The 26,613-nt window shown below is 37.9% G+C and overlaps 2 protein-coding genes and 1 long non-coding RNA gene across 4 annotated transcripts in view; 1 reads left to right on the top strand and 2 right to left on the bottom strand.

The window, feature by feature from the left end:
• LOC137851222 (uncharacterized) overlaps positions 1-5,335 on the bottom strand; it is a 52,872-nt gene extending 47,537 nt beyond the window's left edge. The window contains exon 1 of one of the 2 annotated variants that reach the window (XR_011093082.1): positions 3,164-5,335. This is a non-coding gene — a long non-coding RNA (uncharacterized lncRNA). The remainder of the gene's footprint in view (positions 1-3,163) is intronic. The other variant, XR_011093081.1, reaches the window with a different exon arrangement.
• Positions 2,210-14,225, top strand: IL7 (interleukin 7). Its single transcript, XM_068672150.1, has 5 exons — positions 2,210-3,106; positions 6,278-6,420; positions 10,124-10,210; positions 10,998-11,150; positions 13,050-14,225. Exons 1-5 carry the CDS (start codon positions 3,097-3,099, stop codon positions 13,200-13,202), a joined length of 546 nt encoding a protein of 181 aa, XP_068528251.1. The 5' UTR covers positions 2,210-3,096; the 3' UTR covers positions 13,203-14,225.
• A 4,728-nt stretch (positions 14,226-18,953) lies between these two features.
• The window catches only part of ZC2HC1A (zinc finger C2HC-type containing 1A), a 38,398-nt gene continuing 30,738 nt past the window's right edge, over positions 18,954-26,613 (bottom strand). Inside the window, exons 8-9 of the mRNA XM_068672149.1 lie at positions 23,346-23,450; positions 18,954-22,714 (exon numbers count right to left, since the gene is read on the bottom strand). Of these exons, the coding sequence (XP_068528250.1) occupies positions 22,534-22,714; positions 23,346-23,450 (286 nt within the window). The 3' untranslated portion in view covers positions 18,954-22,533. The remainder of the gene's footprint in view (positions 22,715-23,345; positions 23,451-26,613) is intronic.

Here is a 26,613-nt window from a genome sequence, read left to right as displayed (position 1 = left end):
AAGGAGAAAACTGCACACTTTTGCACTAATGCCCTGCATTATACTGCATCCTTCCAGAAGTCATTGATTTGGAATTTTGCTCAGTCAAATAATTTACATAGTGAACCTAGCATGTCTCGTATTAAAATAGATAGTTCTATCAACTGCCACGGTATTAAAAAGAAGTGGGACACTTAATGTATGAGCAACTTGACAGGAGTGTTTCAGTTTGACTCTCCCTCCGAAGGTTTCACCCACCAAGCCACAGCTCTGTCCTGCTCCAGAGAGAGAGCTCGCTAGCTACAGCTCGGCACCAAATACATTTTGCAAAATGGGCAAACCACCATCACTTGGTCTCAGGTGGAAAAAAAAAAAAAAACTTTTATAGCAGTCCCTCAAGACTCCTTTCATGAGTTCTTGATTAAAACTGGCTGGTAAGATGATACTCGGATAATCGGTCAAATTCTTTCTTTTAATATTTCAACTCGGTGGTGTCCATTCATTCTTAAAAAAAATAGGCAATTATATTTGCTGACTATACACTTCTGAAGATTTGTATTTGATCCTTTTGTAGGTAATCTTTTCCAAAAAAATCCTTACTACATCACTGAAAGAGGTGCTTTGAAAACAAAATCCATATAATGATTCCAAACATTTAAAAAAAAAAACAACAACAACAACAACAACAACAAAAAAACACAGACACACATAAAAATTAGTCAAACCTTGAACCCACACAAATACATCAAATAACATCTGCATCATAAGTGTATACCACGGTCCAGGGCTAGGGCCAAAGCGCAGCTCACACCACTTATTTTTACTAAAAGGAAAAGTTCCACATCCATTCAGCACACGGACTCTTCATCTTACAAAACGGCAAAAGAAGACCCTGCCACTACCAAAGAAAACAGCAGAACTGCTATGACACTCCGGCATCACTATTTAGAGTCATCATCCTATTAATATGTAAAGCTACTATGCTGCCTTTTCCCATGAATCACAACGAGCTTTGTTTTGAATTTAAATTGAAACAATTATCGGTCCTTTTGATGTTTCAGGTAGCCAGTAAACTAGCACAACCAAACCAGCTAAAGAAGTCTTCCCGTGTGTTTTACCCCCTGACAATTTACTAACACCTGCATAAAATACCTCGTGTCACATGTGAGCACACAGGTACAATCACAAGAAATCAGAAGGAGGATGTACCTGGAATAAAGTTGATCTTGAAGATATACTTTTGCAAGCTTTATTCTGAAGCTTTTTCAAAACCTTTGAGTTTTTAAGTGCCAGACCACAAAAATAGTTAGGCATAAATTTACATTGCACAGCAGCAAATTTAAATGTGCACAGAGGCATGTCTGCAGACAATACTTGGCAGAAGAAGACAATAAACAATAATAAAAAGAGTGACAACTTAGGAAACATTTAAGAACAAGATAACTTAGCTATTAGTGGGGCAAAATCCTTGTCCAAATTCAAGATCTGACCCATCTGTCAAATACAACCTGCCATGCATTAAGGGAACAAGCAAAGCCAGATGCGTACTCTTTGTATGGAGCTATGTTGGTACTCATCACCACCATCCCTTGACCAAACAGTACATTAGTGGCATGAAATTATTACCAAAGTCAACTCGCTCAAAGCTGAAGGGGTGGAAAACATCCTCACTCTTCAATCTTGTCATAATACTTATAATGAAGGACTAAAACATTTTCCACAGAAAACCTAATGAGAAATGTTTACCCAATCCAAAGCAGAGCGCAGTCTAGAGACAATCACCCTGAGAGTTAAAAAGTGCTAAGTACTGGCACGGCACTTCTACATGAATGAAGTGGCACGATTCCAGTGAGCAAGAATGGGTGGAAAACATCCTGAGGAGTCTACACCTTTGCCAAGTCCATGAATTCATTCCTTGGTACTCATGCCCCACTCTTAGATAAGCAGCCTTACGAGAAGACAGAGGGGTTTTGGAGTCAGCCTTCTCTGCTGATGCAGATGAAAAAGGGACAGAGACCTCAAACCACAAAAAGAATGTTGGTGGGAGGCAGTGGGGAGGGGACGCTACAAAGACATTTCATACCCTATTTTATTCCAAGCCTTTTCACTTGCAACAAAACATCACATTTTGCATTTATAGATTGTAAAATAGGTTTTGCAATCTACCTAGGGAAAAATCTAGCTACAAGAGTGTCTGTTAGAGTTTGAGCTGAGTCTACACTACAACACCTTCCCGAGCCATTCACTGGTTTCAGTCAATCCTGCCAGATTTCTTACAATGCTGGGGAAAATACAAAGCCCCAAGAAAACCATCCACCTTGCTCTCCCGAGCTGATGCCAGGCACCCTGGGTGAGCCAGCACCTGATGAGGAGCCCCTTGGCAGTCCCTCCTCCCCGACCCACCCAGGCACCAAGCTCTCGGGAGAACGCTGGGCAGCCAAATCCCCAAATCCTCCCACAGAGCCACTCCAGAATCCTTTTTTTTTTTTTTTCTTCCCTCCTTTTTTTTTTTTTTTTTTTTTTTTTAGGATTTCCTCCCCGCGGATGAGCGGCTCTTTCCACGCGCACTGCCAAGGTCCATCCTTCCGTCCCTGGCCGCGCACCCGGCACTGGGCGTGTAACCGGGGCCCTATGTAACCCCCCGCCGGCTCTGCCCCGCCGCAGCCGCCGCCCTCGGGGAGCCCCGACGGCCTCTCCCCGCTCCTCGGGCTCCTTCTCCTGCCTGCCCGGGACCTGCCGCCGACCTCCCCCGGGATGCCTCCTCCCCTGGCGGCCGGCCAGCCGCCCGCACCCTCCTCTGCGCGCTGAGGCCGCGGAGCCCTGCGCCGCCCGCGGAGAGCCCGACGGCAGCTCCGGGAGCAGAAAGCGAAAGTACCTGCAGCCGGCGGAAGCCCCATGGGAAAAGCAAAGCCCGGCCGAGCCGCAGCCGGGTCTGACAGCGCCGCGCCCCCCGACGGCAGCCGCCCGGGGTGCTGAGCTCCCCGCTTCTCCCGCTCCCCCCCCAACTCGCGGCACCGCTCGCCCCCTGGCTCGCCCCCTGGCACCATGGGCAAGACGGCGCCGCCACCATGACCGCCGAGCCGCCGCCGCTGCTCCCTGCCACCCCCCCGGCGGACCATGTCCCATGGTAAGGAGCGCAGCGCAGCGCCGCGCCCCCCCCGCTCCGCACCCGCGCACCGCTCACCGCTCCGCCGGCTCTGCCGTCTCCTCGCCTCCTCTGTGGCTGCGCGGTGCCGCCCGGTGCCCTTTTATCCCCGCGGTGACGGCCCCGGGGAAATTCCCAGTTTTGCTTTTCTTTTCTTTTTTTTTTTTTTTTTCCTTTCCGATTTTGTCCTTAGAATGAAAGTAAAAGAGCCCCGTCCCCAGCCCGGCCGCTGCCGGGAAAGCGGCCGGAGGAGAGTGAGGGGGGTGGTGGGGGGTGAAAAAAGGGGGTGGTGGTGCTGGGGGAGCCGCGCGGAGCTCCGCGGGTACCCGCGGTCAGCCCCGCGGGGGCGCGCCCCGAGCAGGTGCCGCGCAGCGCCGGAGGCTGCAGCCGAGCCCCGCGCCCCTTGCGAGGGCCGGGGGCGGGCGGGCAGAAAGCCCCCGCCGGGCCGCTGCCGTCGAGGGTCGCTGCGGGTGTCGGGCGGGCGAGCAGGGGCACGGCTGTCACCCTATAACGCGGGAGGTTTGCGGGGGGGATCCCGCAGCCCTGGGGAGCGGGAGGGTCGCTTGCACAAAGCAGAGGAAAAGGGGATTTTTAGGACCATAAAGAGGGGCTTTTCTCCATTTGGAAATACTGGAATGCTGAGTCTTCCCGGCTTTCCTTGGAGAATTTTATGGGGGTTTCCACATAAAACTTAGGAGCTTTTCAGGAGTTTGCTGAAAGAGTGGGGTTTACCAGCAATGTAAGATTCCTTTCTTCAGAAGAGCTAGCCAAATGGCCACTATCAGCTCTGCTTCTTGGGAAGGTGCTAGCTCAGCCCAAAGCTACTGGGACTCGTTAAGATGCTCATCTAACAGAGGACTCATTTAGGAACGTCTAAACTGGTTGCATTGGGATCCTGCTGTGGGTCAAGGGGCTTGGTGAGTGTGCAGCATCCCTTTCAGAATTAACTGCTCTGATTCTGGCATTTCCTCATTTAAAAGATTTGCCGCCTGACCAATATAGAGAAAGTAAAACGAGAGGAAGAGAAGTGATTTTGCAGTTTTCATCTGTCACTCCATTCTTACTGGAAAAAAAGAAAAAAAAAGTTTTAAAAGTGATGGAATATGTTACAGTGACTTTAATTTAGAAGGTTGTTATTTGTGTCTCCGAAGTGTCCTTCTGAAGCAACATAGCTGAGTTGTTTGTATCACTTTTTTGGAAGTGTGTATTACAGTTCCTTTATTATTATTATTATTATTTTTTTATTTGTACTGGAATCAAGAGGTGCAGTGGTATGCTGGAAAAAATGCTGTCCTGTAATTGACTTTTAGCATGCTTCTGCAACATCTTTTTGATATCACAGTCATACAAATCCCTGTCCTATAAACTGATAATTCTCTTGGAGTAGATGTAGTTAGCATAGAGATTTACAAAGGTGAAGCTCTGTGGAAGTCAGATCTCCATCTGGAGGTCCTATCTGCCTTGCTTAGGCACTATTTTTTTGTATTTACTGCCTGTAGGATCAAATCTCTTCAGGCTAGATTTCTTGAGATCCTTATAGACAGCTCTGATGATTAGTGTCTGAAAAGGTTAGATCATTTGGTCTTCAGCCAAATGAATTTCCCATCCAAAATTGGCAGGCAGCTAGCCACAAGAAAAAAAAAAAAAAAAAAAAAAAAAGGAATTGTATAGGTGAAAATCTTCCAGTCCTGTTTCTAGGACAGAGGTGTACATCATAGCATGTTCACAAAGTACTCTGTCAGAAAAAAAGGCTTTGGCAGGCAGAAAAGTGATACACGTTCTGCTCTGAAGCAGCAGCATGCAGTAGGGCTGGGCTGGGCTGTGAGGGACTTTCTATGAACAGCAGACAGTCATGGCGTGACCCTGGTTCTTGCATGTTGGAGGTTATGTGGCTCAGTAGAGATTATGGTCAAGTTTCACTGCTTTCTTCTTTGAAGCTGTGCAACAAGAATAAGTATTTTAAAAGCATATTCAGGGATACATATTTTACTTTCATATCTAGTGTTCTGCAGTTATTCAAAGTTTCTTTCTGAGTCTGGGATTCACAAGTGATGCCCAAGTCCAGAGATGCCCAACTCTGAGTGTCTGGCTGTGCCCAGTGCTCCCATCCTCACCAAAGAGGAAGGCAGGAGGGTGTAGGGTCAGGGCATCCCTTCTGCCTTTCCTGGCAGCTCTGGTGTCTCCAGTTACCCTGTGTAGGTTTGTTGCTCTTACTGAGTAGCATAGATGGGTAGAAACAGCTCATAATACTGCAGAAATTTGCTTTGCTGAAGGTCTTTGATCATCCTCCAACACATTTTTTTTCTGCCTACAAGCTTCCAGCATCCTGCTCAGTCCAGCTGTAGGCCAGTGCCCAGATATTAGCTTCCTATTAGCTTCCTCACTCCAAACATTAGGCTAGTCACAAGCAGCCTCTAGTTAGCATCACTCCCTTCAGGCTGACCAGGTATTTTGGTCCTTTCTCTCTTTGCCCATCCTTTCAAAGCTCCTGTTTTCCTGGATGTCATGCAAGGAGAGAAGACCAGTGGTTTGAGCAAAGAAGGATGGTCCACTGAGGGGAGAAACAGGAACAATGAGGCTTGCTCCAAAAGATTGCAAAAACTTGCAGAAAAAGTTGTATTGCTACTTTGTCTCGTGTAATAACTAATATGGGTTTCTACATCCAATCAGCCTGTCTGTGTCATCATTGTCTGTGTCAATGTCTGTGAGAATTTGTAGGATTCATTACAGGAAAATTCACTAATTTAGGTGGAATTCAGCTGCAGACACTTGAATGTCTACATCTGTTTCACTAGCGCACTCGTTTGTCTACATATGTACTGATAGGTGGTTATGGCCCCATTATGGTCAATAGAGAGACCTCATCAATGCTTTCTACAAAGACTGGAGAGGAATTCAACCCAAGTTGATATGAAGTGGCTGGTCAGCTTAATAGCTGAAGGCTCTCGACCACACTGGCTAAATCACCCTTCAGTGTGAGGAAGTTTTAGGCTCAGCTAGAGTTTTACTCTGGAGCTGAATCTTTTGAGGTACAAGTCATTTGGTTGTGCAGAGATTCCCTTTAAACTGTTTTAACAGATTACAGAATATATTTGTTAATACAGGATATACTCTATGGCATGCAATGTGTACTTAACTGCTCTTGTAATCCAGCCTTTTTTAGATCTATCTTTCGGGTTCTGCCACTACTCCTTGTTCTGTCACCAGTGAATTCATCTAGTTGTACAATGGGAAATAAAACAGCGGAGATCCGTGTGAAGTATGAGAATATACTAAGCCACGACATCGATGAGCTGGTAGGTAATAGCTTTTTGGCTTACCTGAAACATTCATTATTTTTAGATGACAGCAAATAATAAAACAAACAAACAAACAACAAATAACCAAACAAAAAAGCTCTAATGTTAACATTTGATAAAAGACAAATGTAAAATTGCATGTTGTACTGGGTTTGTGGCTTTACTTGAGGACATGCTGCCTATTTGCTTGCACAAATACTGTGATACATGTGTTTGTATTTGTACACCAAGTAGTTAGACACAAGTACCATTTGGACCTAAGCAGTATAATATACTTAAAACAACAACAAGAACAACACTTTTCTAAGGTAGTTTTATTACTACATGTCTTTTATTTTCTTGTCAAGAGAAAAAAGCATTCTGTAAGCTGCAATTTGCTCTATTAATTGTAGGCTTCTTGACTAAAGTTTTATGTTGTCCATTGAATACAAATGAACAGAGGCACAAAATTCAAGTCACCAATTTTCAAAACAATTTCTATGTTATATTCCAGCCAGTGAGCCCATTCACTGACCATTTTAAAGGTAAAACCCTGCTATTAAAATTTTAGATAAGTAGGCTTGTTTGGATATTTATGTGTATTGAAACATTTTTTATGGAGAGTGACTGAAATCTTTCATTTTTCAACTGTTTAAGACTTTTGCTTCATTAACAGATGTTATTATCATTTTAATAGTCCTAGATATTCATATCATTAACATCATAATCATTCAGAATTACCAAGGTACCTTTCTAAAGGTTAAGTAGTAAATTAATACAATTGTAGTTAATGCAAGTGATGTAAAACTCACCCGTATTACAATAGAAGTTTATTTCTATTTTACCTATCAATACATTTTATATAACCAACAAAGAATCAAGTTTTCAAGATAGCAGCAGAGAAAAAGTTAACTTTCTCAGTGCAAGTAGCAACCTCTCCTCCATCATGGCTTTATCAGCCACAATTATTACAGCTATACAAATGTGCACCGCTAGAGTTTACAGATTCGTGCCCCAAACTTACCTTCATCAAGAATTATTAACAAATTAATCTGCCAAGAACGCTTTCATGGGAGAAAGCACTTTCCACTCTTGGATTAGCAGAGGCATTTCTATGAAAAGGGGATTTTTCTGACAGTTTGTTACTAAAGTAGAACTCACCATTCTGTTGCAGTCATAAATCAAGATCTGTTTGCATGAAGTGTGAGTGATAGATGGTGTTTTTCCAAAGGTGAAATCGAGAGCTATTATATTTCTTCACACTTAGCATCCACTACCATCATTCAGAGCATTATGCTGGTGGCTTCCAACCTTTCTTTACTAAGACGCATCAACTCTTCCCTGAAAGCGGAATACCTTTAGGTTCAGGGAAAGATCATTTCATCTTCAAAAACGTTTTGATCATGTGTGTGATAATCTTGAGACTGCACAAAGAGAAAGGTGCTGCTTTTCTGTCTTCTCTGTAGAGAAATCACATTGTCCTCAACAAGGCACCAAAGATGGGCAAAAAATCATGGCCATGTTAGTACAGATAGCATCTTTAGTCTGTCATCATTTTTTTTGTGACAAAGACAAGTGTTTCCTGGATAACAAATAAAAAGCTCTTGGTGAGCAGTTATCAAATAGGTGATCTACAAGAGGTACTAACATGACAGGAAGAAGAGCCTCTGGGAAGCAGATCCTGCTGTCTTCCTGCAGTGGAGAACCATGAGGCGCTGTCCTGGTTTCAGTTAGGACAGAGTTAATTCAGTTAATAACTGAAACCAGGACAGGCACGTCCCATCTCTGCTGGAGCTGCAGGACCAGGGAAGCCAGGAGGATGTTTTCTGTTTTAATAATAATAATAATAATAATAATAATAATAATAATAATAATAATAATAATAATAATAATAATAATAATAACAATAACAATAATAATAATAACAACAATAATAAACCTTCAAAATATTAGGGATGTTGCCCTTGGGTCATAGCAACTCTTTACTAGGAAGTTTCCTGCAATTGTATAGGCAAACTCAGTAACTTTCAGTCCCTCAATGTGATGTTTGGACACAGTCATGGACATGACTGGTGGGTTCTATACTAGATCTTCAGAAATTAATTTGATTTTCATGAATGTCTTTTTGAGGCCAGGATTTCTCTTGAGTTGCTTTAGCCACAGCAAATAAACTGCCTTCAGAAATGGTTACTACAGTATGCCACAAATGGAGTCAGTGGTTAGAGAATGAAGCCACAGATAAAACTGAATTTCAGGATGATTTTTTATTTTATTTTATTATTTTATTTTATTTTATTTTATTTTATTTTATTTTATTTTATTTTATTTTATTTTATTTTATTTTATTTTATTTTATTTTATTTTATTTTATTTTATTCTTGGTGCTCTATGACTGCAGCAAAATTTCAGTCTGTTGTGGTACAAGTAGAGATGAGCATTATATTCATAACGCTTTTTTGTGTCAGTGAATATTTGGCTCCCTAAACTTCTGGGTTTGAAAACCCTTCCTGTAGAAAGTGCTGTTCATCTTGGAAGAGCTTTTGCTTTATGCAAAAATCTGCAGAAAAGCCCTGCATATGAGGTTGGGTAATGTGTTCGTTCATATGCACACCTAAATGAGGAGAGCAAGTATACTATTGACAGGAGCTTTTTTTGGTTGCATTAAGTTATTTGTGTACAGGCTGAAGAAGAAACAGAAGGGTTTTGTTGAGTTAGATTCAATTGTCATCTGGATGACAACCATGAAAGCAGAACAAAAAGCAGAGAAAATAAACTACTGGTAAAATATTATGGCCACACAAAGGGAGCAAGTGTACGGTTTTTTGGATTATCTCAAAATACATATTCTGTTAATCCATGTTAAATTAATGGTAGAATATGCCAAGGGCTTTTTATTAAGGCAAACGTTGACAGATGTTGTGTTTGATGTCTGTGGAAGATTTAAATATTCCTGTAGTTTTTTAAATGCTAAAAGACCAAGTGATTCAAGGGAATATGAAGGTTTAAAATGAATAGACTTTCATCCAGTTCTGGGATTACAAAAGAGATAGCTACTGGAGAGAGTCCTGTGAAGGGTGATGAGCAAGGGACTGGAGCATCTCTCCTGTGAGGAGATGCTGAAGGAGCTGGGACTGATCTGTCTGGGGAAGAAGAGGCTCAGGAAGGATCTCATCAGGAGGGATCTCATCAATAAATACCTGAAGGCAGGGTGCAAAGAAGACAGAGCCAGGCTCTTTTCAGTGGTGCTCAGTGGCAGGAGAAGAGGCAATGAGCGCAAACACAGGAGCTTCCCCTGAATGTAGGCATGTAATGTGCAATGAATATAGCACTTCTTTACCGTGCTGCTGACAGAGCACTATCAGGGAGGCTGTTCTACCTCCTTGGAGATCTTCAAAAGCTGCCTCCATGTGGTCCTGGGCAACCTGCCCTCAGTGTCCCTGCCTGAGCAGGAACTTGGACCAACTGACCTCCAGAGGTCCCTTCCTTGCTGTGATTCTATGTGATTCTATGTGATTCTGTGAGTACCTTTGCAAATTGTAGCTGTAATTGGGGTTTTCTTTGCTTGCTTGCCAAGGGAAAGCTCAGAACTGTACACTGACCCTGCTACAACAGAGGAGATCTTACAGAGCAATTTAGTGTTAAGGTCACCAACTATAAGTGAGAAACTTGGCTCATTTGATTAAAAATACTTCCGTGATTAAACATATATTATATTTTACAGGTAAATATGTCTGCAGAGTATCGTGACAGGTGCTGCAAGAATAAAAAACATGAACATAGCAAGGTGTTCTTCTGCAATGATACTCAGGTAAAGTTTAGCTTCTCAAAAATTACTTTAGAGAATACGAACCCCAAAGGATTCTTCGTACAATCCACTCCCTGAATAACACATTGTGATAGTGAATAATGTAACATTTTTTAATTGTCAAAGCATGGTGTTCAGGAATATTCCTTTTAGGAATTTGGAATCATAGAATCTGTCCAGTAAACAGATATTTTTTCAATCGAATCATTAAACAATACCACATCAGAAATATTTATTTTTTTTTTTCTACTGCAACAATTGCTTTAAATTTGTAATACAAATTAGTACAGAACGCTGATTGTATTTTGACAATGGAAGAAAACAAAATTTTTCCAACATCTGTTTTTGTTTTTCTACAGAAGTCATGTTAGCTAAGGTTTCCACTTACGATTTGAGAGCTTAAAAAAAGTAGTCTGGGCAGATCTTAAATAACTGAAAGCAATTGTCCGTTGTAGCTGTGGATTTTATCATGACTTGGTAAAAGGACCGAGTTCAAAAATTGGTCAGCATTTTCCTGATTGCGTCAGCTGCTTTCATTAAGGCTATGATTTATCCCTAATATTATTATTGCTAGTATTATTAGTGCTAATTACAAATTGATGTTTTAAATATTTTGAAGAGATGGCAATTGGGTCAGATTAATCATGATTTATTGGAACAGACTGTTGTTATGCCAGATAAAGAAACTAATGGTTACTGATGGAGCTTTTGTTTTAAGACAAACAAACACTACATGGAATTAACAGTGCACAGACTTTTCAGCAAGTTTTTTTTGTTGCTCTCTTCACAGGAAATAGAATCACTACAGAGTATGGCATGCAACATGCTCAAATTCTTTAATAAGCAAAAAATCATCAAAGAATTTAGATGGAAAGCAGCATTAGTCTCATGTGGGACATTACAAGTTCTACAGTGCAAATGTGAAAGACATAAAAAAGAAAAGGTGAGTGGTAGTGATGGAAGTATGTGCCTTACTCCTCAGAGCTCTTCAGCACAGATTATCACATCTACCTCTCAAAGGTGCATCTATCATGCACATGTTACATGCATGACAAATTTTGCTCTGTATAGCATGTCTTGTAACAGACATTAAACCTGGTGCAAAGACTATTTAAGTCAATGATCTGGATGTCTGTAGTCAAGATATGTAGTCTGGTTTAGTAGTGAAAGACTTCAATTAATTCTCCAGTAAAAGACAAAGATCGCACTTATACAAATAATTGCCTTTAACTTCTATATACATAAAATCACGCTTGCTACTTCACATTGGATTTCTACCCTGAATTTAATGTTTAAGGTGGCTTATTTCAACAAATAATCAGTGGGAGTTTCTCTCCTTTCCATAATCACTTTGATTATTGATCTTATTTTTATCCACTATATCTCAAACTCAACAAGAGTAGTTAGATATGAAAGTATTTAGATTTTTAGTTATTGGCAGCATCAGCTCTTTAGTATGTCAGTCAAATTTAGTGCAGTGCTCTACCATAGAGAAGGAAAAGCGTTCATTTAAGTGTGGCCTGCAGTTTTACCTAATTGGCCAACATCAAAAAGCCTCCTTGCAGGCACCAAAGCCAGCCACCAAAAAATCTTTGTGGTTGGTTTACATAGGTGGATTGAAGGCTACATTTAACTCTCTCGTTTTTTGTTTTTTGTTTTTTTTTCTCCATAATACGGAGAAACGTATAACCTAAAAACCAGATCTTCAAAGTAATCATTGTTGTCTATATTTTGCTTAGACAACTCTGTTGAATCTAATGTTTGCCTAACCATAAAAAGACTCCTAGTTCAGTAATAGAAGTCAAAGAGTGTCACCTAACTCCGTGGATGCCTGGTTTTATTTAAGGACCAATTACATTAAAGTTATTTGGTAAAACTCTGTGACAGTCTGTAAAAGTCTATAATGTCTTATAAAAGTCCATAATATCTACTATTTCAACCTGGATAAGAGGAAGCTCAGGGAGGATCTTATCAATATAACCTGAAGGGTAAATACCTGAAGAAGGGTAAATACCTGAAGGGAGGATGCAATGAAGATGGAGCCAAGCTCTGTTCAGTGGTGCCCAGGGCCAGGACAAGAGGCACTGGGCACAAACTGGAACACAGAAGGCTCAGGAAGCACTTCTGTACTTTGTGGGTGACAGAGCCTTGGCACAGGCTGCCCAGAGAGTTTGAGGAGTCTCCTTCCTTGGAGATCCTCAAGAGCTGCCTGGAGAGTCTGCTCTGGGTGTCCTTGCTTGGGCAGGAGGTTGGAGCAGGTGATCTCTAGTGGTCCCTTCCGACCTTAACCCTTCTGTGTGATTCTGTGAAATCACAATCATAGAATGTGCACAAGAATCCCAGTCTGGTGAGATCCTGACCTTTAGGGCCAGCATCAGGAACAGGACTGTTTGGCTCCATCAGCCTCAAGGTACCACACATATGGGCAAAGCTTTTGAAGTTTGGCTCGCAGTTTAATTGTCTTTGTTATTCGTGTCCTTAAATTAATTTTATTCATGTCCTTAAATTAATTGAGAATAGATTTTAAACCACTGACAGAAGATGTAGGTATTCTCAATTGCACAGACTGGTTTCAGATGCCTTTACTTGCAGAGCATTAAGGCTGTGCTCTCCCAGATCAGCGGGAAGTGGTGGCAGTAGGGCTGTGTTCACAGTGAGAACTGATGCAGGCTGGGCCCCGCCACAGCACATTTTGTGAGGAGCCCATCATTCTGGCTAAGTTACCATGTAAGATACCTGCATTATTTATTGAGGTGTAATGAAATTAGTTTGCTTTAAAATACGTCTGTATAAAAAGAATTAACACTTCTCAATTAACTCAATATAAACTATTGTTTTTCAGGTCTGCATGCAGATAAATACACATAATAATGAAGATAGAGAAACAGGTGAACAGTCAAAAAAGAAATGTAACCACGAATTTTGTGAACTGAAAGAGAATATATCTAGCCTTCGATCCTGCTGGAATAAATTTGAAAAAATAATTTCCAGGTGATTCCAGATGAATCCTGCTCTTTTCTATCAAAGTGGCATTACTTTGTATCTTTGCATTTCATATGCATCCTTTGAGTAACTCTGTTCACTTACATGAATACCGGAATTCAGATGGAAAGCTACTGTATTTTGATCCTGGAGAAGGAATAAACAGAAACAGCTAAACCAAGCTGCTGAACTCCAAGAAGGGGAAATAGAGAACAGTGTTTGAAACAAAAAACTCCAGAGAAGGTTGTGTCCCACCTTCACACTCTGGAAAGTACTTCGAATTTTCTGATCTTCTGAGTGACTTTATAATACCTTCCTATGAAAGCAATCCAGTTAGACGTCTACTGCAATTTATAAAAAAATCTTAGAAGCTGCAGGCCAAAAAACCAAACAAACAAACCCCAAAACAAAAACAGTATGGAAAAGCAGCTGATTTTTTTTTCTATCTATAGAAAACACATCAAGGACCAAAATGAACAATTTACCAAACAAGCAGCAGCTCTTGAGTTTGTTCTGCTGATGCAATAATGTTTTCAGTGTGAGCATCTAATGGGCTTGCATATTGATTTAGGTCTGAAAAATGGGAAAAAGGTATGCTATTTTAAAAGCCTTGGAAGGGTAGTGATTTTTGAGAGATGTAGCACACTTCTGCTGGCTGAAGCAGAGGCAAGACAGTAAGGCATATGGAAGGCGAGAATTGGGGTGCCTGAATGTAAGTTTGCTCAGCTGACTGGAAACAGCAATAGCGTTATGCATTTGGTTATTGGAGTTAGCTGACAGAGGACCTAGAATTTCTTACCTTCAGATTGTGATTTCTTATATGCAATCGTTTTATATAACATGTTTAACGTGTTAGAAAAACGTGACTCAAAATGTGTGAATACTTTCAGAGAATAATATATTGGCATTTAACTAATAAAGTGTTCATATTTAATTTTGGATAAATAGAGGTATTTTTATAGATGTTTATAACTCTTTTGCAGTTTCTTACTTTGATATAACTCCTTTGATAATAAAATATTTGTCTTCTATGGAATTGGGCTGTTGGCTTTTTGAGTGTTAGTACTCCTTTCTTAGCTTCTCTTTTTTTTTTCCACAGCTGGTCATTAAAATCACAGTGGCTTTTGTAAGATCCAGCTGCATGAGTTTTCCTATTTTAAAGTATCTGTTTCTTAATTGCTTATAACAGTATAATTTAGGTACACAGTTCCAGACCAGCTGTCCACCTTGGACTAAATATTTTGTGAAATCTTCAACTAAGCCTGTTCTTTCCTGATTCAGAGTGAAATTTTTCTGTGGAACTACTCAGAGAAATCTTTGCTATTCAAAACACAAGATTGAAAAAATGGTGGGATGTGCTTCAAACAACTGTATGTACCTCCTCTGACTGGAGTAAAATCTGCTGACTGAATCCATTAAACCCAGTGTGCCCTATTGCTATGGTGAGGGATCTGTATCTAATCACAGCAAGGAAACTTATTGAATTTGTAGTATCTTTGAATTGGATCTTTGTAAATATGTGACTGAGATTTTCAGGCTCTCTTTAGCTCTTGATGTAAGGGATTGCAACTTTAACTTCAAACTAAAAAAAAAAAAAAAAAGCCATTAAAAAAAATCAGCCCAACCCACAACCCATTACATTTTATGTAATAGGAAAAGGAAACAGATTTCCCAATGTTGTACTGCAGCTCAGAGAACACAACTATTGTAGGGACTTCTGAGGAAATCACTTCTACTGAAAGAAGTCCCAGTTGGCTGAGGACGAAATTTTTCTCTAAGACTGATTGAAGAATACCAGCTATGTTTTGGAAACTCAGGAACAATTGAGAGCCAAGATTTATTTCCTAATAACTGCTATCACTTGGCAAGGAAAGAGCAGTGTGAGTTAAAAGAAAAATACACAGGTGCAATATTAGTTACTACAAAATTGAAATCACAAAGTTCAGTTGGCTTAAATGACTTAAGCAGCAGCTCACAACTCAAATCTTGAGGCCAATCAGTTTCTGGCCTATTTTGAGGAAAGACTGCACAGAGAGAGATCCAGAACAGAAATTTGAATTGAGTGGTTATGAAACTGTGGTTTTCCCGATTGCTTCTCTTAATAAATATCTTGCCTGCCTGATTCTTCCTGCCAAGTTTCTTGAGTCATCACTTTTATGTAAAGACTAACTGCTAAACCCAGTGATTTGTGCTCTTTGATTTGTTCCTTCTAATTGAGAACCTTCCCCAGCTTCCACTGAAATTAGGAATGTGGCAAAACCAAACTGCTTTGCAGGAAATGGGCTAAGGGACCTTGCAAGGTATCAACACCACTCCTACCTCCCTTTCATTTTTTACCATCTTTTTGTTAGTTTGTTTTAAAATTATGACATTGTAAAAAAGGAATATGAGTAGGTCACACATACAATTTAGAAATTGATGGAATTTATGGGAAGGTAGCGAATGAAGCAAGGGAAAACAGGTATTAAAATTAGTGAAAATAATTTTAGCACTGTCGTTACGAGGGACTGTGAATTGAGCAGATTAACCCATGTGGGGTTAATTATTCAATATATGTTGCACATTTGAATAATTTCTAACAGCAAGTTAGGTGCTCTGCTGAGAAGAATTTCTGGTGTTTAGGAAATAGATCAAGGCAGGTCACTGGTTTGACATCTTACTTTACACTATTAAACTGCTGAAGTTCCTCAGCTACAGGTCACTGCTGGCTGATTTTAATTTTCCTTCCAGTTTCACCTCTTCAGCTTTGTAGCTTTGTGCTGAGCAACAGAGATGGTGGCTTTATGATAGGATTCATGAAGCATCTGCTTGGTTCTTCCTTTTTTTTTTTTTTTCCTTTTTTTTTTCTTTTTTTCTTTTTTTCTCCTCCTGCTATCTGACTGGGATAGTTCATGATAAACTAAAACTTGGAAGCAAACTTGGTGGTTGGCTATCATGGAATCTCAGCAGTGACAAGATTTTGTAGCCTTTTGGCACATGAGTTTTATCCAAAATGAATGGAAAATACATCTGTTTTCCTCTGAAGAGGGTGTGGTAAAGTAAACAAAAGAGACATCAGGAGGAACTTACCCCCAAAAAGATGATAGAAAAGAGGAACTGGTCTCTACTCAGCCCTATTTAGCCAATAAAATGAGGAACCCAAGTCCTTATTACAATTTCTGGTCACATAAGTGAACTTTACAGGAAAAATATAACTTCTTCTTTTTTTTTCCTTCTTAATCATTTCATGAACAAAGCAGTGATTGGTCCTCACAAAGCAGAACTAACCTAGATCAGGTTTAGTTACAGGTTATACCTTTCAGCCTAATTAAAAATAATAATAATAATAAATAAATAAAACAATGACTTACCACAGGTTATCACAGTGATAAGCTCTATATTAATTAAACACTTCATATAGTTGGGAAAGATATAACAGAATTAAATTTACATGAGCAGCTCTTACTAACTTAAATATCTGGCACAGGTTATTTTTCAAGGTGACCAAGCAATACAGATCTCACCTTGCAAGTCAATGAAAAAACAACAAACAAAAAACAAAAAACAAACCCTAACCTTTGAAATGGATAACTAGGTGATTCTCTACAAACCACCAGGAGTAGACTTTCGATGGGTTCCCCCATTAGGTATGGTTTCCCTGAGACCAAAGACATGACAATATTTATAAGGTTAAAATGATTTTACTTATCCCTATTTTATTTTTTAAAGACAATTTCACATTTGGCTACAAAAAATGCATGGATTTCCAGAAGTTTTATTGGCATATTTCCTTTATTGTTAACAAGTGGCAAATTAGCATCAGGTAGTGATTTACATTTATTAAAACAGAACTGGTGGTTTAAAATAATATATCAAATAAGGTGGAAACCCAGGTGTTCTGGAAAAAAAAAGAAAAAAGAAACGAAACACTGGATGGTCACAAACACAAATATTCAGTGTACTGAAGGACAAGGCAAACATAATAAATGTAATGCTGACAAAATTAATCACCTCAAATACATGAACGAACACTTCATTTAAAAACATAGAATATCAATAAATAAACTTATGAAGATATATACTAAGTATCATATGAAGGATGAACACCTAGAGAGTTACAGCAATTATATAAAGTAAGTATTGTAACAGACATGGAATACTTAACACTTTACAAGATCAGACCCAAATCCATCTGCACTTCTGCCAGAAATCCAAATACAAATATAGAACAATGAAAAACCATGCACTTGCATTTAGACCTTAAGTTCACTATTCAACAATATCAACCTGAATATTTGATTTACTGTCGCAAAAGCTACTGTTCATATTGGATAAAACTGATTTCCCTATTGATTACTTTTGTGAAAAAGTACTAGCTATTTAAAAGAATATATGAATAGGTTGTTTTCTGGAAACATGAAATGGGGCTAAATAGGATCCTCCAGAAAATGGGTATCCTGAACAATACATATACAAAAAGAAAATAAAAATTCCCATTAATATGCAAGATTAATCCCTTATCTTGTGAATAGTGGAAGGAAAGCAAGGACCAAATAACTGCTGAATACAGCTAAGAATCTTTTACTTAACATTTCTTCCAACAACACAACTAGGTAACTCAAACCTTACTCAGCAACTTAGAAAAAAAAAATCACAAGTTGGAATGAGCTGTACTTATTCCAAGGCAATATAAATATTTTCACCAAAGTCACCAAAAACAATTTCAAAGATGGAAATTCCACTGTCTCATACAATCCATATGATTACCTATAGCTTAGTCATACTGAAAAAAAAAATAAAGTTGTAACAAGTACTTTCACAAAACACAAATTTCTGTCAAGATATAAAAAAGATTTGTTCATTGCACAGATGCAAAAGTCATGTGATGGAAACCAGCAGTTCTTGAGAACTTTATAATATGTTGACAATGCCATTTCATTTTATACTCAAACTACTTACGTAGCCTACATCAAGGTGCACTGCTATATCCTTGATCCTCAGTGTTTAAACTACTGCAACCATACCTCCTCTTGCTGACTTTGATAAGCGTGCATCATGGAACTGTTCTTTTCACACGCTGCAGTTCAGACACTAACTCTTAGTTGCAATGGTGAAGTAAGAGCTAGTCTCACCCAGATGACAGAACTTCAATGATGGGTGAAGATTAGCTCAGGTCTTAAAATACATTTTGGAGTTCCTAGCCTGTGTACCTTGCTACCTGAGGGTCAGTGTTAAGAGCACCATGGAGAGCTCCCCAGGCTTCCAGGCTGCCTCCCAGGCCAAGGAATCCCTCAGGTCAAGCTTTTCAAATCCACCTGTGGGAGGCTAATGGCTCTTCAAGTCTCTTTGGCAAATTTGAAAAATTCTGCCTAGACGTTCACTTCATAGGTATAAGTTGAAATGATGCTAAAGTTTGCTCCTCCTCCTGCTGCCCACTTTCCTGTAGTGGTGTGGGAGACTAAGAGTCTAACTATCTGCATAACCATACATTTATGTTGCTGTGCGGTTAGAAATACCTTAGATTGTTTTAGACCTGGAAACAGTATTATACATAAACTTCTGAAAGGTACATTATATAAATCCTAGGCCTTCTACTACGCTGCTTTCACCTTTGACACTAGTATATTTCCATTGCACTTGCATCACTACAGGCCCAGTGCTCCTACACTCCTTTCTGTTATGTAGACTGCCCTAGTAAATCATGTATTCGCAAAAGCAAAATAGGAATGCAAACACAGTCAGCCAGGACCACAGCAACAGCCTTCTTGCTTTTTTACCACTGACATTTTTCTTTTTTTTTTTTTTTTTTTCTTCCTTATTCCCTTCCCCTCCCTATTGTTTTCTTCTTTGTTGATTGAAAGACTCTTAGCAACCAATTTAGGAAGATACAGTGGCAAACAGTAGAAGAAAGTCTGACATATGATCAGACACTGATAGTAGGTAACATTAAAATCATGTTAATAAATTTTACTTTCAGTATACAGCAAGTACATCAGTCAGCTGTTTGGGGCTTCACAATCCCCTAGTAGCATTCAGTACAGTTTTGTATTAACTCTGCTTTAGTGAAACCACTTTTTGTTTGTATAACAAGAGTTCTCACAAAATACATGTGCATACACACAAACACACAACTGGAAAGACAGATGGTAAATGAAGCAATACTATCATCATAGATTTACATATTAAATCTAAGGAATTTAGGCTTTTAAGTTAAATATCTTTCAACAAGGCATCCAGAAGATGACACTAGCTAAGTTTAGACTCCTCAGTGAAGTGCATCAGGGCTATATAGTTCATCTAGGTGTTCTATCTTAACAATTACCAAAATTTTGATTTTTGAGGCATTCTGGAACACTACCCTTTCAGCATCTGTATTCATGATTTTTCCTCTCATGAAAAAGCAAGGCATAAGGGCAGTGGGAGGAGGAGGGCACGATGTTTTGGACCTAGGTCTTGTTAATAAATTGAATTCAGGAATTTCTTCACAAATGTAATATACCTAAAGATTCAAAATTCGTAGTCTTTACTGTCTCCCTTACCTGTTTATATTTTCCTTAAATGCTATAATCAGTTTATTTTCCATATGCAGTTCTGCAGGGCATTATTAAAACAAATCTACTGGCAAATAAATATTTAGATGGAATAACTGTGATCTATTCCGATAATGTGTGTAATACACCCTACTGTTTTTAACAACACCTGACATTCAGTGACAAAACCAGTTGAAAGTAGAAATATGCCAGCTTTCTGGTAGTCTCACTATACAGTAAAAAACTGCATAGTCAATTATATTTTCATTCTCTGCTTATCTTTACCGTAGATTCTATTGCATACACATTACCAAATGTTACTATCAACAGTCATTTACACTTCAGTAGATCTTTCTGTAAAGCCAAATTAAAAGTTCAGGAAATCTTTTTAAAGTTTTTCCTTCAGTTGAGGTTAATCGCCTGTCTAGTTCTTGCCATAAATCATAGAAGCATAAAAAAATATAAATATGTCACTCAAGTAATTTCCTAAATGCTATGTTGGAAGCAAAGAGTTACACAAAGCTCAAAAGGCAGAAATTATAATTGTTGTATGTGAATTGGTTTAAAATTAGGAAACCTAAATGGTCAATATTATTTTTCAACCATTCCATCAATTCTCGAAAACCTGTAATATATATATTTCCTTAAAAAATTTCCCTTGTAGAATGCATTCTCAGTAAAGGGTGAAAAGCTTTTTTTTCCAGCAGAAACGAACTGGAAATTCATCAAGTCAGATAAAGGAAATGATTCTTTGATGAATTCACTAACCAAACAAACCTATGCTAGATTTCTGTCTTTTCTGATGGACACTTACAGCTTCCAGTAATTCAGTCTGCAGATCTCCAGACCTCCATGGCCCAAGTCCAGGACAAATTTTCTAAAGCAAACTTACCTATGCTAAAGATGCAGGATTGTAATTTTTCCAAGTACAAATATGAATGTGCCAAAAAGGATCCTAGAACCTAAATTATGCAAAATATAAACTGGCTAGGATTTGTCAGGTCTCTCATTAACAGCCATCCATCCTATCATGCTCAGCCACCAACTTCTGTAAATTACAATAATACAAGACTACATTGAATGAAAAGATCATTTCTAGAAATAATTTTGTATAAAAGTATAAGACAATTTCATATAATTCATATTGTATGAATTATATTATTTCCACGGTAATAGTTCTGAAATATCAATAGTTTACGGCCTGCATGATGACTACATCAAGCCTCTTAAATCTCTTATCCTCCAGGACTAGAACCTGTTTTGGAGATGCATGTCTTAAATCATGGTTTCTCCATAATAGGCCCCATTGACAGTAATCACAAGTTTTGAAAATGCAAACAACATTCAAGTTGCTATAATGCAACACTGCAGCAGATTTTGCAAAAACTACAAAGTATAAAAATCAATTCTAACGGTGAGCTCAAAGTAACCATTTCTGACAAAAAGAGTGTATTGTGGGAAAGGCACAGTTAAGGTCTTTCAGATTGTTCTTCCACGCATAGCTAAGATGATGTCAGTATTTCAAAATAAAACTTCACAAAACAAATTACTACATTCAGATACAAGTTAAGTGATTCAGCTTGTGAATGGCTGTAATAGATTGTGTCATTTATTTTAAAAGAATGAAAAAAACAACTTCCAGGGCCTGACTCTTCTAACCAATGAACTGATGTGAAGTCTGCTACTAACTTTAAGAGGCTGATTTCAGAGCCCATGAATATACAGAATTGGAGAGAAAAAAGGTATCATGTGTTAACTCCAGAAATATGGACCTGCTGTTTGCACAGGGATAAGTATAAAAGCAGTTGCTACTTATATCAATTTCTACTCTTCTAACAGCATACATTTTATGGATCTCTTTTTGTATTGGATACGTCAAGAAGGTTGTTTTTAAAACAAGTTCAACACTTAGGTACAGTTAACTACAGACTCTCCTTCAGGAGACAAGGGAAGAAAAAAAGAGTAGGACTTTTGGAAACCTTTAAAGACAAAAGCAAAGAGCTTTTACACATGCTAGTCACGGTGAAGAACACAGGAAGACAAAGACAACTATTTCAGAACAAAAGGAACTGATGAAAATGAGTATATCATATTTCTTCTTATAAATACATAAAAATATTAACAAGTTCTAATTCAAAAACAGAATGGGGAAAGCTGCACAAATTTCGTTTTTCTTATATGTGAATGGAATTTTCAGACTTTCCTCTTTGAATAGTTAAAAAAAATCATTGGAAGTAACTGTAAAATCCAGTTAGGATATTACTGTGTTTATAATAGTTTTTAATAGTTTAAATAGTTTGAAGGGATCCTGTCTTTTTGCACTTTTAACCAGAAATTTCTAGGGAGTTGTTTATGTTGTTTTCATTTAGAACATAGATAACATGTATGTAGTATTACATATGAAGGAAATGTCTCCACAAAGAAACTTTTGACACAGAAGTTTTTCATCGTTAGTTCCCTATGGGTGAGTTAACCTACATAAGTGATTTAAATAATGCCTTATCTAGTAGGATTATATAAGAAAAGTAACACTGAACCACTTCCACTACCTAAGTTACTTAACATGTTTTTATACTTTAAAATATTTCCAGCAGAGATTAAAGAATATTTCCATGAATGGCACAGTTTAAGGTACCTGCTATTTTTATATACAGTATATATATTTATATATAAATTACTACGTAACCAGAAGATTGCACTCAGAAAATTACAATATGATGTTTCAACACGTTTGCAGCATGATGTCTAACTGGAAGGAGTGCTCTAGCTTTCCAAGCAGCAGTACATTGCAGATGCTTCCAATTTCTCTTTTTCTCTTTGCTGTTAAGTATGTGTTCACACAACCATTCTTCGAATTCCACACTCACAGCAAAACTTTGCCCATTCCACTGGATACCTTGTTCCACATTCATGGCAGAATTTAGATAACTGTACGGGTGAATTTCCTTCACTGCTTTTTGAACTTGCTCCATTGACTGAGAAGTCTCCACTGTCATACCCTATTTTACCATCAGGCCTGAAAAAAAAAAAAAAAAGATAAAAAACATCCACTGTAACTGAGTTCAGTATAACTTGATGCAAAACTATTTAAACCCTTTTAGGGAATTACTGCTATTGTTACTGTCATTTTCATGCTTACACTTTGCATTTATTTGCCCTTTACCACGACCTTGTAAGTTTACCCAGATTCCCCAATTTTTAGGAGCACAATTAAGTGTTTGAGTCATTAGTTAGGTTAACCAGATAATCTGGAAACATAAAAATTAGCTTGTCAAAACAGGAAAGGCAAATAGCCTAAAAAAGAAATATAATTTTCCCCCTGCTCTTTAAAAGATTTCATTTAACTTCAAGTGAACCACTGGCCATTTGAATGATCATTCACCCAATTTGTCAATGACTAAGAGGTTTTTGACATTTCTAAAAGTCTTCTGTGCCCATCTTATCTGAGAGTGATATTCTACTAGATGGCAAACAAGGAAAATACATTCTCAGCATCTAAAACGGGACAGGTAAAATTGACCATGAATTATCCATTAACTGCAGAGAACAGCATTTTCCCCTACTTATTCTCCAGTGAGTACTCCCCTTAAATGAAGATTCTACTTCTGGCAAAAAAAAAAAAAAAAAAAAAAAAAAAAAAAAGCTACCTTGAGTAACTGTCTGAATTACTTGTTTTTCTTTTGTTTGATAGAGCACCCGTGCTCATGGTTCTTGCCACACTAGGAGGGGTTGTCCGTGCTTTTGTTACACCTCTAAAACAGAATAAATATCCAATTAGTTATATAAACACAAATTTACACAAGGAAAGGCATTTTTAATTTATATACAAAAATTAATTTAACAATCCACAACAATCAATAATACAATGAATAATACAACTTACTTCCTAAAATACAGAAAAGCTTTGCCATGAACTTGCCTACATTGGACTAAATATGATTCAAATCTTACACTGCCAAGCTAAATTGCACAGCCAGTCCCTTCCTGTTTCACTTGTTATCACACCAAAATACAGGTAGAACCCGCACTATTGATCATTTAGTATATTCTAAGGTCTTCTTTGACAGACTATAAGTCACTTTATAGTGTTGTCAGGGCTTTCAGAAAAATACAGGGTAACTGAATGCAATGCGAAAAAGAATTTACAGAAGATACCATATTTCCAATATTTTGTGACAAATATAAAACAAGTAACATTTTCTTAATAGCCACAGACTTGACATAGGACGCATAATTCTCAGCTTGGCAGACCTTCTTTCTCCAAAGCATATGTATGGGAGGGGGAAAGGAGGGGAAGGAAGGTCTGTCCAGCTGGACATTAGGGCCTAGTTTTTTTCTAGCTTGCCACAGTGTTTCAAAGTTGGCTTCAATAGTACAACCACAGAGCTGTGAAAGCTACCTTCCTCAAGACTCATATAAGTCATTACGCAATTAATAGCACGTCCTAAACACGCAGAACATTTTACTGCTTGTTCTGGTCAGTGGTAAGAACATCAGAATCCCCTGCAAAATCTCAGAAGTACAAGGAAAAAAGATAGGAAGTGACATTCTTTTATCATCAGTGATCAAGGACAGAATTTTTCTTCATTGCTCAAGAGAATTACCATTCACCAGGATTTCTTATTGTTTGGCAAGGCATCAGAATGACTATGACATCTTGTGCCTGACCACCAAGTTTTTCTGTTCACATTCTTGAACGCTGATGCATAATGAAATTTAAGCTGGGACAATCTCATGGACATTACGAAATATTAGAACAAGATCTCACAAAAAGTTAGTCACCAAGAGCCCAATCAGCAACAAAAACCCCAATAGTGATTTTTTCCAGATGAACCTAACTGCTCCTTTCAAAACTATAAACAGCTTATTCTTGGCTTGCTTTTCAAAATATAAAGAAAATTATTCAGTTCCAATAACTTCAAATACAGCAATGACACAACTGATGATCAGTGTTGTAACTCCTGAATTTGAAACGATTCATTTCAAAAAGCCCATTTTCCTTCATGTTGTGAATATAAGCTAAGGATGGTTTTTCAGTTCCTTCCACTAAGAACCAGTCACTTAAACACTTCAGTGGAAAAGTGATCAAATGATTAAGAATAAAAACAGAAACCGGGAACTAAATTTAAGAGTAAATCAAGTGAAAATTGTATTTAGAAAACGTATTCAAGTTTAACAAGAATGGCTTTTACTTTCAACGGGTAAAGTGGAACTACCAAAAATTCTGTCTCACTGGGCAGAACACCAACTTTCTCCTTCAGTTCTCTTTTGAGTCCTCTTACCTGGCAAAGAGATTCTAAAGATGATTTTACTTAAAACATTGTGTAGACTGAAAAGCACTACATAGGTTTTAATTCTGATATAACATCAGAAGTCATGTCAGTTTTTCAGAAGCTACAGAATTACATGATAAAAGTTCTAAGTGTAACTTACATTATGATGTTACACGGACACACAACACTACAGACACTAAAAAAACTATCATGCATTATTTCCTCCATCTCATTTTAGATTGGAGGCAGACCGTGCTTTAAATACTGGTAAAATTCATTAAAGCTCAATAGTGCAGAAAAATATAATGGACTTTTACTTTATTTGTTATGGAAGCTAGAAAAATGTATAAAAATGTATAAAAACTTAACTGCAGGCAAAGAAATGGTAGATCTCATGAATCAGTGATGATCAAACAATGTGGACCAGAATTATGTCCCAATTCCTGCTTAGACAATTCCAAATAATTTAAACCACACTTTTCTAACCTATTAATGAATCACAGTTTTCTCCAGATTTCCGAATTTGGAACCAACACACTACTTTTTCGAAACTGAGAGCATTAATATCTTAAATTGAAATCTCTTCAGGATACACCTTGAATCAATCATTTCCTACATAATGCAAGGAATATTTAAAAAAAAAAAGTCCTAGATATTTGAAAGAAATTGACGTGAAAAATAGTCCACTTCTCTTTCCTGTATTTCAGCTGTTCACTTCTTTAAAATATGTATATTAATATACCCTTACCCTACTAGGGTCTCTAAAAAAAGTCAACTGATACTTTAATAATATATGTATATTCGAGAAGTTTCCCCAAAATCAATGTCTTAAGAATATGATTTGAATGTATAATATGACACATAGGTTACCAGTGAAACCAGGAAAAAGTAAAAAAAACAAACAAAATAACCAAAAAAAAAAAAAAAAACCACATTGAAAGTGCACTGTCTATCCTGTCTGTTGAGCAAGGTAGTCACAAGAAAACTTTGAATTTTACTAAGGTTAAACAGGGCATCCTAACTCCTAAATACTTAAGAATAGGTTTGCTTATTCACAGATATATTATTCTTTCTAAAAATGCAGGAAAAAAAAGAAAAAAGACCTATTTTCAGACTGCAATAGACTCTTAACATTAGTATTATAGTAAACTGCAATGATTTTTGCTATTTCAACAAGTAAATCAATAGCAGAAAGCTGCCACTGTCTACAACTTTATGCACCCCAGATCTGGACACTAGAATTAGAATCAGGTTTAGTGTATATTTTATTATAAATCTTGAAACTGGATCCATAATTTGCAATCTGATCTATGGAGACAGATGTCTTCCAACATTGCCAGACATTCTTGATTATCTCCATTTCTGCCACTATAGCTTGGTCTCCCAGTCTGTCCAACTTCTGCTATTTCTATCCATTTGTCCAGTAGGTATAAATACAAAACTACATACATAATTATGTATTCTATATATTATATAATGTATTATATATACGTGTGTATAATTGTATACATATGTAATTATATATAACATATATATATATATATATACACACTTGTTCAAAGTTGTATGATGAGAAATAGTGATGGAGCCTGACAGCAGGTGAAGCTGTCACAATGCTATCTTTAATCCTTAAAGTTCTGAC

The sequence above is a fragment of the Anas acuta genome, chromosome 2, assembly GCF_963932015.1.
Source record: "Anas acuta chromosome 2, bAnaAcu1.1, whole genome shotgun sequence".
Classification (NCBI taxonomy): domain Eukaryota; kingdom Metazoa; phylum Chordata; class Aves; order Anseriformes; family Anatidae; genus Anas; species Anas acuta.
Note: the sequence above shows the minus strand (reverse complement) of the source record. Positions and strands in the feature narration are given on the sequence as shown.